Genomic DNA, 16,306 nt, shown 5'->3' on the forward strand with positions numbered 1-16,306 from the left:
CCCTGTCTCAAAAAACAACAAAAAAACACAAGGGTGGTTACCAGAATAAAGACAAAGATAACTGCAGTTTTTCCTTCTATTTGGGATTTAAGTAGCTCCTTTGTTATCAAAATAACTACATCAGCATGAATAATCTGCTGATTATAAAATTAATCCTTGGCAGAGAGAAAGAATTAACATTTAATGAATATTTGCCATCTGCCAGCATGGAAGGAAAGCTAATGGTTCTTAGTATTTCAGTGGTCAAGGACTCATCTGAGATTATTGTAGAAGGTATGAAATCTTTCCCCTAAAAAACTGCAAATGGATATAAAATTTCACATAGAGTTACAGGGGCAAATGTTTTCCTGATGCACAGCCACAGACACCAGAATACAATCTCTGTGCTAGGCATGGCCTTGTTGAGTTGGATACCATTATCCCCGCCTTACAGATAAAGGGACACAGAGGTTCAGTCCTAAGGAGTAGTTGCAGTAGACCTTGTATTTGTGTTCCCCCCAAATTCATAATGAAACCTAATCTCCAGTGTGAGGGTACCCGAAGGTGGAACCTGTGGGAGGGAATAAGTAACAAGGGCAAAGCACTCGAAAATGGGATTGGTGCCTTTGTAAGAGGCCCCAAAGAGATCGTCATCCCTTCCACCATGTTGGGCCAGGGATATAGCTCAGCGGTACAGAGCCTGCCTGGCAAGTGCAAGGTCATGAGTTTGATTCCTGGTACCAAAAAAATTAAAAAAAGAATTCCTTCCACCATGCACGGTCACAGGGAAAGATGGCCTCATCAGACACAAAACTTGCTAGCTCCTTGAACTCAGACCTCATAGCCTCCAGATCATGAGAAAAAAATTTGTGGGTTTACTGTTTTGTTTGGTTTTGTTTTTCTTTGCTTTGCTTTGTTTTGTGGGAAGGGCACTCGTTATGTTGTCCAGGCTGGTCTTAAACTCTTGGGCTCAAGTGAGCCTCCTACCTCAGCCCCATGTAGCTAAGACTACACACATATGCCACTGCACCCAAAAATTTGTGTTTAGAAGTCTGTGGTATTTTGCAATAGCAAGCTGGACAGACTAAGAAAGTACCCAAAAGAATTAAACAAGGTTTACCTAAACATTGTCGCTTCCATTCTCCAACGAAAATATCACCTAACTTTTACTGTAACTATCATCCCTGATCCCCTCCTTTTTTCTTTCTTTTTTTGTAGTATGAGGGATTGAACCCAGGAACTGACACATGCTAAGCAAGCACAAAGGCATTCTTTTTACATTTTGAGACAGGGTCTTGCTAAGTTGCCCAAGCTGGCCTTAAATTTGCAATCCTCCTTCCTTAGCCTCCCAAATAGCTGGGACTATAGGTGTACACCGCTACAGCCAGCTCCTTCCTTATGTTTAACTGAGGAAATAAGAGGTTACATGAGAAGCTAAGACCAGCACTTCCCATTCTGGACTCAGCCACAGGGAATGAGGAAGCTCAGAATCCATCAGCTCCAACCTCAACTCTATCTGCCCCAAGCCCCACTCTTCCTGATCCTCCCATCGCCCAGTTGGAAGACAAGTCAAAATGGAGTCTTTCTTAGAGGTTTCTCATTGCTCAGAATGAGAGGCAACCTCTCCTTAAATAATCTGCCCATCAAAATGTGAACAAGAGGGCTGGGGATACAGCTCAGTGGCCCAGGGCCTGCCTGGCAAGCATGCTACACGGTCCTGAGTTCGATTCCTTGTACCAAAAAAAAAAAAATATATGCACAAGAGACTAGTCAAAGCCTATGGATATGAAACAAAAGAAATTTAATTTCAGGATAATGCAAGAATATAAAACATAATACATATGTTTCTTTATAATTACACACACATACATTATATATAGTCAAACAAGAATGAAAAGTAAAAATGGTGAAACCTCTTAAGAAACCTGGTTAGGTTTTTGAATGAGCTCAGGGACAGGGCAAAGGCAAACTCTGCTCTGAAGAAAGGTCCCCTGGGGTGAGGGCATTTTTTTTTTTTCCTGACAGGATGTGCTGGTCCCTAAACATGTCAGAGGCATGCTCAATGGCTCTTCAGCATGAGCTGTGGCCTTACACACTCGTTTCCAGGGTAACTCAAGCACTCCAGCTATTTGTACTCCACCTCCTCACTAATCTGCCTCCAACAACTCTACCCTGATCTCAGCAGTAGTTGTTCTAGTAAAGCCAGCTTTCCACAGTGAGTTTGCCACTGGCTAATTACCACTGCATTCAAAAGCTTTGCATCTTAGGGACTAAATTTTTCCCAAATCTTGTGCAGTCTGGCCGATATCCAGATTTAAAGCTAGGCCCTGTCTTCAGCACCCTTCAGAGCAGAGGAAGGAAAGGATGAGGCTCTCTCCTGGGGAAAGTAGTTCTACACAGAAGTGGCCTCAGAATAGGAGCTATCACCTTCCAACCCCTTGGGAGGCCAGCAAAAAGCATGGAAGTAGGTGAAGTCTAGAGATGGTCATTCCCAAGGATGGCCTCCCACTGCTTGGTCACACTGGCAGGCACCGTGGGGCACAGTCCCAGTGACCACAAATTCCCCTAGGATGCAGTGTTTTAAACCGTATGCTCCCAGAAGCTCCTACTAGGGAAGCTGAACAGAAAGATTGCCACTCTGGAGGAAAGAATGACCTGCTCTAACACCAAGATCAACTGGCTTCCTTATGGACCAACAAAACAGCCACCTCTGGCACAGCCAATGGTCACCATAGTCAAAACCACTCTGTACCACCTAAGGGTGCCCCTCCCCTTGTCATTCCTGACTGACCCTGGAAGGACAATCAGCGTAAAGAGCTTTCCTTTGTGCAGGATGAGTTGTGGTTTGATTATGATTCATTACCTGCTCCTCTTGTATGTTCTGGCACTCAGGTATAACCCCTATCTCCTGACCCTCTTTCATTGCTACACTGGGGTTTTTCGACCAAGATTCATCGGTCCCAAATGCCAAAGCCCATCACTGTAAAAGGCTGAAAACTCAGTGCCTGCAGCTTCCACTAATCTATCCAATGCAGCTCACCCAAACAGATCTTAGTCAAGGAAGCAGTCTGTGTTTTTATGCTGTGTTCCCCTGGCACAAATACAGTGCTCCAAATTGACACCACATCAAAACCCATGGCAACTGACCCCAGAAAAAAATGAAGCTTTAAAAACCACAAAAGGCACTTCCAAAGAGATTGTTCCCATATGAAAAATAAACACAACAAAATGGATTTTTAAACACCTTACAGGTTAAAAAAATTAATTAAATACTGGCTCAAAAATACCTGCTTACTAAGTCAGAAGGGATATAGTAACCTTCTGTGAAATGAAAAAGTTTTTTTTTTAAGTTTATCATAAGATTTCACAGGATTAGAATAGTTACAGATTATAACGTAGAAAATTTTGCTGCTTATTCTTCAAATTTGGTTTCCAACTGGATCACAGCTTCTATAAGAAAAATGACCTATAATACCCTTAAAACAAGGGTCATCACATATTCAATAAATAACACACATACCCATACACAAACATAAGCCGCCCAAGCATGTGCACATGGGACACACCTCTCTCATCATTCTCACCGCAGGATACTGCCCGCAGTGACCAATCCCTTAGCATCTCCTAAGTCTCAGGCACCTCTCAAACAGCATAAAACAGCACAAAACTGGATGACAAGCAGCCACTGAGTCACTTTCTGCTCCCTCTACCTGATACCAGACCATACATAAGAGACCACCACACCACTCCAGGATAAACACACTTAAATGAATAAAGAAAAAGTACTGAGTTAAGGAAGAACACTACTTTGATTTAGTGATACCAAAGGGGTCTCTGAATTTGCTGTTACTTGATACAAGAAAATGCATTTTTTCCTAATAAGAAAAAAAGTCATGTGCATTTACTTGTGAATATTTTAAAGAATGACCTAAGACTGCTGTAGAATAAGGGGCTCCTAAGCAGTTTTATACTTCTATACCTTTACTGCCCCAATTTATCATGTTGGAAGGCCCAATTGTATATTTTCTTCACAAATGGGTTAACAGCAGCAAAAGAAACACTACAGGATGGAAAAGAGGGTTGTCACCCAGACATAAAGCCAAACTCTGCTATTCCAGAGTCATTCATCATTTCAGCAATAATGCAGCATTTTCAATTGTTTAAAGATAGGTCAGCAAACAATATTTCGCTAGGCACCTTCTTCTCCACAGTGGGCCTGACTCAGCTCCAACACATAGGGTAAGAATGGTATACAGCTTAACAGAACCAGGGATAAACCAGAACATTTCCGCCTGCCACACACTACTCTGGGCAGTGAACCCTTCATTAAGATCAATGCCATGCCACTGCTCACCTCAAACCTGTGTGAACATACCCAACCCAAAAGCCAAATACTCTAGCCCCATCTCCCACCTGCTACCTGTGCCCATTCTGACAAGGACCAGGCACTGCAGCAATTGTCCCTGAGCACTGGTGGTAAGCCACAATGGCTTCCAAGTAAGAATGCTCTGGGCCCTGTACAGCCCATCCACCCCTCTCCTCCAATTGCAACCTGCTCTCGGGAAATGGTCTAGCTGCACGTATGACTCCTAGGAAGGTGCGACAGAGTCCACCCACAGTCAGCCAGGCCCTCCAGACACACTTGAGAGCTGCCCACCACATGCACAGATTTCAGCAATCCTCTATAAGGCTGTCCGGGACTTCGTGAGTCGCAGTGATCTGGCACAGAAGTATTCACTCAGTACCAGAGATGTTGTAGATGAGAAGATACTGAGGGAAGGAAACAACTGCAACAACCACACAATTTTTCACATCACTAAGGAAAAGGGAGAGATTAAGAGGGGAAGGATGAACAGAGGAAGAGAGGAAAAATAGTTTAATAACTAAAATTTGCTAAAATATTGTTCTGAACTCTCCTTTTTTGACACTAGAGGTCAAATACCCTGCAATCTAGACCCCAAAAAGATAATTTTAAATTTCCAAGAAAGCTATAAATTCTTTGAAGATAAATAAGATGCTAAAGAATATGGCCTCATGAGATAAGGAACTTTCCCAAAGCCTAAGGTAAAAAAGGATGGAAGTTTCTAGCTTACAGCCCGTTTCAATTACCAATCCCCCTAAAATGCATTTTAAAACAGATAAACAATAAGCAACACATCAAAACATGAGAGAAGTCCAAAATATCAGTAGAATATAATATCAACCCATTATGGTTGACAGTACTTTTTTTTAAAAAAATGGCAGTTGAGCACAAAATTTCCTATTTTTAAAAACAGAATTGGCCTAAAAACACTGACTGAGCACTGGAGGTCCCTGGTTCTGCCCATTTACTGTACTGTATATGCTGCTGGCTGGGTAGTGGTTTCCCCATAATATTGAAAAAGAGAGAAAGACCCTAGCACTCTCTCTGAAGGCACAGCTTACAAACATCATCCAGTGAGTAGGATTAGAGGTATCAGTCGGGTCACAGGATTAGTCAGCTTTTTCAGTTCAAACAGCAGCGAGCAAGCTGCAAGTCCAAGCTTCACTATGAGTAGAAATGATAGCTGGCCCACTAAATTCTGGGTGGGAGACAGGAGAACTCTAGATCCTTCAGAGGAATCCTAGGTTGAAGGAGAAACAAAAGCATTAGATATGTTTATAAATATAACTTTTTTCAAACCTCCCACCTAAAAGCTACAGTCGATACTAAATATTTTCTCTAACCTGCAAAAGAAAGAAATTCAGAGTCTGACTCTCTTCCAAGAAAACCACCTGGTCAGCCTGATCATTAAATCATCTTACTGGTTAAAAAAAAAACCTGCCAGTTAGTAAGTACATAGTCTGTGCCAGGTGTTACTCTAAGTTCCTTACGTACATTACCTTGTTTTTCCTCACAAGTGCCTGTGCAACTACCTGCCGTTTTTTTAGGTGAAGAATCTATAGCCTACATGGTGAACTTGCTGTAGGACATATGGCTGTTAACGCAGCGAAGCAGAGAACCGGCCTCCTAAGTGATGCAGAGCTCATGTTCTTATCACCACTGCACCCTCATCAGCAAATGTCCACTAAATGGCTACCAGGGCAAGGTAGAAGACAAAGGGCTACAAATATATTACATCTTCTGGAAGATAAACCAAATACAGAGATGAGACAATACATGTAAAGTAAATACCATGAATCATATTAAATGCCTACAATTCAGTAGCATCAGTCAGACTTCAAAGCAAAAATATAACTCTATCTGGCTGGATTAGCCAGGGGTTTCAAAGAGGAGGTAGAATTTAGGCGGTCTTAGAAGAACAAGATAGTCACTACTGAAAATAATGCCCACTAATAAGCAGGTACTAAATCAGTTGTCATCTAGGAATGACCTTCCCCATTCTCCTCAAGGGACATTTAGTAATGTCTGGAGATATTTTTCTTCATCACAACTAGGGAAAGGGTGTCAGTGCCATCCACCAGGAAACAGCTAGGGATGCTGCCAAACATCATCAAATGCACAAGGGGGCTCCCACAATAAGTAACAAGGAGGGAACGTGCTATTGTCATTTGTGCAGACTGCCTTACATGTGGTAATTGAAGTAAAGATTTAGGCGCTGGGGATTTAGCTCAGCGGCAAAAGCGCCTGCCTGGCAAGTGCAAGGTCGTGAGTCCGGTTCCGGAGAAAAACCAAAAAAAAAAAGATTTTGTGTGTGTGGAGTGCTATGGGTATTTTCATTGTAGTTCATATGGGAACTTATATCTGATGTTCTCTTTTACACTTTGTACACCAAAAACCAGTGGATGTTGAAATTTTTGATGCTTTTTTATAAACAATATTAAAAACTCAAAAAAAAGCAACTAAGGATCCCAAATGTCAATAATGCAAAGGTTGACAAACTCTGTGCTAAAGAAAAGTGTTTTTTCTATTGTTATTGATGAAGATAATAAAGTTGCATTATCTTCTTCAAAGAATAGTTATTACTTTTATAAACATCAGTATCAAAACCCTCGGACTGTATGCATTGTTGTGTAAAAGAAATGTATGGCAGGCCCCTGGGTTTGGAGGCTTGAGGGCTAGAAGACAAGTTCAGACCTGGAGACGTTGTTTGGGGAATAGTTATCACTCAGAGAGCGGAACTGAGCTGAGGAAGTACACTGAGCTACAAAGGGGGGTGGGAGTAACAGGAAAAAAGCATAGAGAACTTAAGATAGATTTTTAAAACAACAACAAGTGAAAGCAGATGGCTAGGCAGACAACAGTAAGCCAGTTAAAGGAAAAGAATTAGAAGAAGAGAACAACAATAGGGTAGCATCATTACACCAAGGCAGGTGTTCCAGGGTATAGTGACGGAGAGAGAGGAAAGTGAAAATGCCAGTACTTCATCCAACTAAAGGTCATTTATTATCTGTGGGCCTTTCCTTTTTTCTAAACCACTAACATTTATGAGAATCTAATAAAAGCTATAGGTACAGACACATATGCACATACACACACAATACACAGTGTTTTGTATATAAAAACATGAGAAAAATGTGCACATGCACTCACATAAAAGACTGCATTGCTGAGCGTGGTGGCACATGCCTGTAATTTCAGCTACTCTGCAGACTAAGACAAGAGGATCACAAGTTCAATGTCAGCCTCAGCAACTTACCAAGACTTTGTCTCAAAATAAAATTTAAAAAGGATTGGGGATGTAGCTCAGTGGAATAGATCTGACTAGCATGCTCGAGGCCCTGGGCTCAATCCCCAGTACTGAAGAAAAAAATATACTGTATTTACAATTATAGAAACTTAAATGAATAAATGAATGAATGAAAGAAAAAAAGAAAGGAAGGAATGAAGGAAGGAGGGAGGGAAGGAAAAAGGGAAGAAGGGAGAGAGGGAGGGAAGAAGGAAAGAAGAAGGAAGGAAGGAAGGAAGGAAAGAAGGAAGGGAGGAAGGGAGGAAGGAAGGAAGCGAGGAAAGAAGAAAGGAAGGAAGGAAAAAAGAGAAAACTGAAACTTTAAGCCAGGCCTGTTACAGGTGCACGCCTATAGTCCCAGCACTTAGGAAGCTGAGGCAGGAGGATCACCACAAGTTTGAGGCCAGCTCAAGCTACATATTGAGTTCAAGGTCAGCCTGAACTATGTATAAAGACCCTATCTCAAAAAACAAACAAGGGGCTGGGGATTTAGCTCAGCGGCCAAAGCGCCTGCCTAGCAAGCGCAAGGTCATGAGTTCGGTTCCCGGTACTGGAGAAAAACCAAAAAAAAAAAAAAAACTTTACTAGATACCTTAGCAGGTCCACAGACAAGTAAAGACTCCCTGCTCTAACAGGTATGGTAGTGCAAGCCTGTAACCCTAGCTACTCAAGAGGTTGAGGCAGAAGGATCACAAGTTAGAGTCCATCCTGGGCAGCTTAGTAAGATACGTCTCAAAATCAAAATAAAGGAAGTGAGGAAGGTGGGTGCAGTTCAGTGTAAAGACTCTGAGTTTAATCCACAGTGCTGAAACAAAATAAAAAAGCATTCTACTCTAAAGCTTCTTTGGGAAATACTACACTAGCTTATTTGTTAAATTCCTTTCTTTCTTTCCAAAGCAGAACTGTCAAGTTAGAGAAAGATTTATTATTTTCTGCTCATCTTCAAAAATGAAAGTGACAAAAGATGTAATTGATACAAAACAAAATAGCCTTCAAAAATAACTTACAGTTTTAACTCACAAACATATAGGATAAAAAATTTAGACATAAATAACTCAAACACTGATCTTGCCTCAATCAGTGAGCCCTGCCAAGAAGTCAGAAGCAACGAGCATGAAAAGAGAGCTCAGATAATTCATTCAAATGTAAATAACAAGACCATCCTAAAATCTAGTATTCCAGAAAAGAATAAAAGTTCATCCACAATGAGTGGGCTTTTGTTTTGTTTTGTCTTGTTTTGTTTTGTTTTTCTAATACTGGTGTTTCAAACAGTAAATATACTGTCTAGGGGATAAAGTGAGCCTGTCAAGCCAAAGAGCACTTCACCTACCACATGAACCTTGTATCACAAGGCTAAGTCTGATCTGGTTTTCTTTAATAACAACCGTTATAATTTGTTGATGCTTTAACAATTATTTCAACCAAGTCTTACGATAAACCTGTGAAATAAATGTAACTATTTAATGATTATTCTTCACCCAAATTTTGGAGATTTTTGGATTTGGGGATATTCACATAGACCAGCTAAACAATCCTAATCCAAAATTCTGAAAGCCAAAATACTTGGGACTCAAAAAGTTTTAGAGTTTTAGAGCATCTCAAGCTTTAAAATTTTGGAATAAAAGTGCTAAATCTGTTTCAGCCTCATTTTCAGAGGTGGAAACTCGAGTTCTGAAAGAACTGGCTGTTGAAGATGGCAGGGACCAGGTAGGTCATCTGTTTGAAGCTCTACCTTCAACCCCTCAACACCTAGGGCGGTACTGAGTAGAACACCCATCTAATGAAGGAATTCAGGGGTAAAGATCTGGCCCAGTCATTTTCAAAAAAAAACACTACTGATTTGATGCAGAAAGAAACTACATTCAGTAAGAAAAGAAAGCAAGTACAATTGATACCTTTTTTCCCCTCTTTCTTCCCCTCAGACCATTTCAATCTTGTTGGTGTCATCATGACAGCTGGAGAGTCAGAAAATAACTGTAACAAAAAGATTTTATGGTGGCTTAAACATTCCAATGTCAGTGGAGAGAGAGAGCTTCCTAACAGGAATCAATTATAGAGATTGATTCCTAACAGGTACAGAGAGAGAGCTTCCTAAGCTTCCTAACAGGAATCAATATAGAGAGAGCTTCCTAACAGGAATCAATTACTCATTCAATTTCAATGGGAGGAGTTTCACCAAGACTCACATATTTATACCTCATTAATCTTAACAGACTCATGCTGACTTGATGAAGTAGCTATACCTGGGATACCTTGAAGAAGTACCCTACAGGTAATGCAGAGCCTACGGAGGCCTGGCTCAAATGGTATCTGCCCTGTGAGGGCTCCCAGGAAGAATTAACTGCACCTTCCAGCACTTGTTTCTGAGCTGTTCATTCTACTGGTCATCTGAGCTTGTGACTAGCTATATCCTTCTTAAACTCAAGACGTGTACTAAATGATTCAAAGAAAACCCACTGAAAGAAAATACTATAAATAAAAGGGTTAGTTGAGGAAAAAGTCAAATCATTGAATGTCAAAATAGTTGAAAACATTTGAATGGCCAAGAAAAACACAGTAAACCAAAAGACAGTGTATCTGTTTTTTCCTTTCTACCATTGTACACACCCAGAAAGTCCACAGAACAGTATCTTACTAAGTTCATATTTTCTTTGCTGCCATTCTTCAATTCACCCATGGCCACAGATTCTGGAGTAGGATACTTGTTTTTCTTTTCTGACATCATCTGGTTTCCCAGGACTTTGCGCTGATTTAGGAACAGAAAAGATTTGATTTACAAACATTTAGTGTATCTCTACTGTAAGCATACTTGTCTTCAAAACTAGTTTCCTTAGGTTAAAAAAAAAACCACTCTGACAACTTCTGCATGTACCCTCCAGCCATCTCATAAAAAGAAGGCTTTTCTTTAAGTAATTACTTTCCAAAAACTTAAAAGAGCTGAGATATTAGAATCAACTTTATGCTTAATTTAAACCAGCTAATATAAGCCAACTGCAGTGTTTCTCTGAAACCATAAAAGAAACATCAGTTACTTACCAATATAGACTTTTCCCTGAAGTGTGTTGTCGCTGGTAGCTGCTAAGAGCCTATTGCCCCTCCCCTCTAAGGATATGTAGGCTGTTCTGTTCTAAGATTTTGCTTCCCTGTCATTTCCTCACACAGAACTAGAGAATTTGGAGAAATTCTGAGATACTAATATAGCCACAAGAGGGTACAGGCCTTCTTAACAGGATCACATGACTATACTGCCATTCAGAGCAAGACTAAAAGCCTTTTCATCACCGAACAGCTTAAAAGCTGAGCTGACAGTGACAATTTTACCCTCTTTGGAGAAATCATCTTTTTTTCCCCTAAAGAATAAATCTGAATGCAAAAACTAAAACATTAACTCTACATTATAAATATCAATAGCAATACTCAGGATATTCTAATTTAATAAATTAATGTACATGAGGAATTCTAGGGGAAAAAAACTAGCCAAAAAGAGAGATCAAAGCAGGACAGATTGTCAATTATACATTAATAAAGCTGAAGGGGGATTAAATTTTAAATTTTTAAATAAAGGATAGAAATCAAATAGCTAAAACACAGAAATGCTAGAAAAATACAAACAACACATCCTCTTTTCAGAAGTCAAGTACCATTTGAGAGGATGCTGGAATAGGAGTGCCACAAGACTGGTTGTAAAGCTTCCAATGAACTGCTAAAAAGACATCTTATTACTCTCCTTTGGAGCTACTGAGCAAAGCCTACATCCACTATCAGCTCAAAAATCTCAGCATGTGCAGCCAAGCATGGTGCCACGTGCCTATAATCGCAGCACTTGGGAGGCAAGAGGATCATGAGTTTGAGGCCAGCCTGGACTACATAGTGAGTTCAATGCCAGTCTAAACTACCTAGTGAGACTCCATCTCAAAAAATAATAATAGCCAGGCATGGGGAAACACACCTATAATCCCATCACTCAGAAAGCTGAGACAGGAGGACTGTTGGGAGTTCAAGGCCAGCCTGAACTGCATAAGCCTCAAAAGACAGTAATCATAGTAATAAATAAAATTATTGTTCCAAAATGTTTTATCTAATGTAATTATAAGCTGTTCTATAAATTCTAAAGTTCTAAATTTTTCTCAGTAAAGAAGTGAGCAGCAACCAAGGAAGAAACTATCTATTTACATTTCAAGCAATAATTAGCTGATACACCTAAAACCAACACCTAAAGCACAGATAGAAAACTATGCTATCTAACTTCAGTTAAAGAAACACTTATTTGACTATACCTTTTATCAATCATCTTTATAACAGAGAAGTCATAGAGAGTAACAGATTTTTCCAACTGGGGAGAAAAAAATTATAATAAACTAAGGTTGTTCATTTTATGGTGGGGGGGTTGTTTCTGTTTTTATTTTGAGACAGTATCTCACTATGTAGCCCAGGCTGGCCTCAAACTCCATCAACCCTCCTGCCTCAGCCTCCCGAGTGCTGGGATTATAGGCATGCACCACCACAGCAGGTTGTTCATTTTATACTAGCCATGAGCAGGTGAATGTACTTCTAGAGTTCTAGTAACAAGAATTTTTTTAAACTATGGAAAATATGCATAAAATTTACCATTTTATCCACTTTCAAGTGTATGGTTCAGTGACATGAAGTATATTCACAACTTTGTCCAACCGTTACCCCACTATTCACCTCCATAATCCTTTTCATCTTCTCAAACAGCAACTCTATGCCAGGGATAGCAAACCTCTGAGAGATGAGTGCAGCGCCCAAACTGGAACCCAAAACCCACTTACTTATTGCAAAGAGCTAACACAGCAACTAAACCTGAATCCTGAGGTTTTACTTTAGAAAAAACAACTCATAATCATCTTTTGTCTTAAAAGAAAAATAACATGTGTGCCACAGGTTCACCACCACTGCTCCATACCAATTAGATGACTCCCCATTCCCTTCATACACCCCTAGATGCTGACCACTTCCATTCCACTTTCTGCCTCTGCGAACTTGATCACTCTAGGTACCTCATAAACATGGAACTGTACAATATTTGTCTTTTTGTGACTGGCTTATTTTACTTAGTATGTCTTTGAGGTCCATTCATATTATAGCATATGTCAGAATTTCCTCCCGTTTAAGGATCAATAATATTCTTTTGTCTGTTTGTACCATATTTTGTTTACTCGATAAATTAACCTATCAATGAACTGCTGGATTGATTCCACCTGCTGGCTACTGTGCACAGTGCTGCTATAAGCACTGAACAAACACCTCCTTGAGACCCAACCTTTAATTCTTTTGAATATACACTGAAGTGGAATTCCTGAACCATAAAGTAATTCTATTTTTAAATTTTTTTCAAAGACTCTCATATGGGTCTAGTTTTAATCTTTGGCATGTGGAAAGCCAGCTTTACCAGCACCATTTATTAAAGAGGCTGGAAACACTGGCTTTCCACATGCCAAAGATTAAAAGAGACCCATATCTTTCACCATGCACTAAACTAAAATTGAAATGGATCAAAGATCTAAATATTAAAACAGAAACACTAAATCTACTGGAAGGCAGAACAGGTAGAACTCTTGAAGACATCAGTGTAGGCAAAGACTTCATGAACTAAAGTCCAATTGCACAGAAACTATCACACCACACAACTGGGGTCTCACCTTATTAAAAAGCTTCTGCAGGGGCTGGAGATTTAGCTCAGTGGCACAGCGCCTGCCTGACAAGTGTGAGGTCGTGAGTTCGATTCTTGGTACCAGAAAAAATAAATAAAATAAAAAAATAAAAAGCTTTTGCACAGGAAAAAAAAAAACAGAGTAAAGAGACAACCCACAGTGTAGGAAAAAATATTTTGCCTGCTATTCCTCAGACAAAGGACTAATATCTAGAGTATATAAAGAACTCAAAAAAAATCAGACCCCCCCCAAATTTAAAGGCCCAATCAAAAATGGCATCTGAAATGAATACATACTTCTCAGGTGAAAAAGTAGAAATGGCAAATAAATATATTAAACAAATGTTCAACATCATTGGCTATTCTAGAGATGCAAATTAAAACAACACTGAGATTCCATCTCACTTCAGAAAAAATGGCTATTATCAAGAACTTCATCAATAACAAATGTTGAAGGGGCTGTGGGGGAAAAGGAACCCTTCTCCGTTGCTGGTAGAATTGCAGAGAATGTAGACTGGTGCAACCACTGTGGAAGTCAGTGTGGAGATTCTTCAGAAAACTAAAAGTAAAGGTTCCATTTGACCTAGCTATTCCCCTTCTTAGTGGCTTCCTGAAAGAATTAAAAATATCAAAAAAAAAAAAAAAGATATCATACCACAGCGATATATGTGCACCCATGTTTATAGCAGCAGTTTGTAATAGCTAAACCTTGGAAACAACCCAAATGCCCATCAACTGGTAATGGCTAAAGAAGATATGAATTTTTTATACAAAGGAATGCTGCTCTGCCATAAAGAAGGATAAGGCTGAGACATTCCTAGGTAAATGGATACACCTTGAGGCCAACTCTTAAGTGAAATAAACTGGACACATATGTGCAAATACCACATTGTTTCTCTGGTGTGAGAAACTGAAAGTGTAAATAAGGACCAAAATGTATAATAGATATTGGGAAATGGGAAGAAAACGTCCAAATAGGAAGGGGAACTAGAGAGGGAGGAGAGAGAAAGGAAGAAAGGGAAAAGAAAAAACATGAGAAAAGAAGGAAAAAATGGAAACAAAGCTTTCATAAATAAGGCAGGGAAGAGGGGTTAAAGGGAGGGTAAGAGAATGGGAAAAAAAATAATCCAGTTATATCATGATACAAATGCCCTATAATGAATGTGATCATTATGTATACCTAAAATATACCAGTAAACTTAATTTAAAAAGTGGAAAAAAAGATTGTAACATGGTTTTCCATAGCACCTGCACCATTAACATTCCCACCGGTGTACAAGTTTTCGTTTCTCCATGCTCTAATCAACATTTGTTATTCTCTGTTCTTTTAATAATATCCATCCTAGGGGGCATGAGGTGGTATCTCATTGTGGTTTTAATTTACATTTCCTCAAGATTAGTGATGCTGAGCATGTTTTCATGTATTTCTCAATCATTTGTATATCTTCTTTGGAGAAATATCTACTTAAATCCTTTACCCACCTTTTAATGAGGTTGTTTTTATGTTGTAGAGTCATAGGACTTTTGCTGAGAAGTTATATTCTGGATATTAACTCCTAACCAGATATATGATTTGCAAATGTTCTCTTTCATTTCATGAGTTGCTTATTCACTATGCTGACAGCAAAGGAAATTTTGATGTCAAACAAACCTAATGTCCCAAAATCTATTGGCCTCAGCAGATCAAAACCGTGAATTCTAGACTCCCAGAAATGCTAACAAGGACCAAAATCAGAGTTAAGTGAACTTGCAGAACCAGGCATGGTCATTCATGCCTGTAGCCCCAACACTTGGGGAGCTGAGGAAGGAAGAGTATTAGTCTGAAACCTGCCTCTACAGTACCCTGTCTCAAAAAGCTAAAAGAAAACAAACAAAAGCTAACAGTTGCTCCTTAAAGGACAAAAAGAATTAGAAGTCATTCATTTTTTAAGACAAATGTTTAAAGTTTTAATTAAAGGGCTCCATAGTGTTGCTGGATTTATATATCTTAGTAATGTTAAAACAATTTTTGAAAGAAAAATAGTAGAACACTCAATAGTGCTAATCTCTCTCCAAGCTAAGCAGAACCTGCTTATTAGTTTGTGCACATGGAAATTTGAACCCCATAATCAAGTTATCTACTGCCACCTGATGGCAACATTCCTTAACTACAAATTCAGACTGTTAGTAACCTGTCAACTCAATCTGCAATTGATGGCATCAATAGCACAGAAATATATCTTGTATTTATTCTAAAAACAAGATTTTTAATGACTTTGATACGAGAAAAGAGAATACAACAATTGAAACATCAAGCTCACTAAAATCCATTTTTCTAACAATTTCCCCAGTCTCTTAACTTCCTCACTTCTCCATAGGTTTGGCAATTTACATAAAGAAGGGTGTAGTACAAGGTAGGACAGAAAGTAAGAGAGACTGGGTATACTGGTCAGGAATAAGACCTCTGTCCTCGGGCCCAGAAAAGAAGGAAGGACCTCTATTTTTTATTTCATTTCTCTGGTTTGAAAGAGAAATGAAACACATTTCATTTCTCTGGTTTGAAACACAGCAAAATGCTTTGAAACAAAAGCTTTTCCAAATTCTGTCTTACAAATTAACCCCCTACAGAATCCTTAGGACAGAAGACAATGTTTTATGCATTAGAAAAGTCAGGCTTGGGGTGCATGCCTATAATCCCAGCACTCAGGAGACAGAAGGAGGAGGTTGTGAATAGGCAACATAGTGAGTTCAAGGCCACCCTGGACCACATAATGAGAACTTATCTCAAAAAGAGTGAGGGGGAAAAGGGGAAGGGGGAGAAGGAGAGAGGGAGAGAGGGAGAGAGGGAGAGAGGGAGGGAGGGAAAGACAGAGACAGAGACAGAGAAGAAAAGTGCAGAGGTAAGAGGAGGGGGAGCAGGAGGCAAGGTGAGACATGCTGGGTTTAATGGCACAAGCCTCCAATCCCAGCATTTGGGGGCTGAGGGTGGAGGATTGCCATGAGTTCAAGGGCAGCCCAGGCTACA

The 16,306-nt window shown here is 39.6% G+C and overlaps 1 protein-coding gene across 1 annotated transcript in view; it reads right to left on the minus strand.

Moving 5' to 3' along the window:
* Window positions 1–1,998: 1,998 nt before the first annotated feature.
* Arhgap19 (Rho GTPase activating protein 19) overlaps window positions 1,999–16,306 on the minus strand; it is a gene marked incomplete in the record, with an annotated part of 71,671 nt that continues 57,363 nt past the window's right edge. Inside the window, 3 exon segments of the mRNA XM_013506225.1 lie at window positions 1,999–5,582; window positions 9,524–9,602; window positions 10,264–10,374. Of these exon segments, the coding sequence (XP_013361679.1) occupies window positions 5,572–5,582; window positions 9,524–9,602; window positions 10,264–10,374 (201 nt within the window).

Source organism: Chinchilla lanigera, unplaced genomic scaffold (assembly GCF_000276665.1).
Source record: "Chinchilla lanigera isolate Chin_1 unplaced genomic scaffold, ChiLan1.0 scaffold00106, whole genome shotgun sequence".
Classification (NCBI taxonomy): Eukaryota; Metazoa; Chordata; class Mammalia; order Rodentia; family Chinchillidae; genus Chinchilla; species Chinchilla lanigera.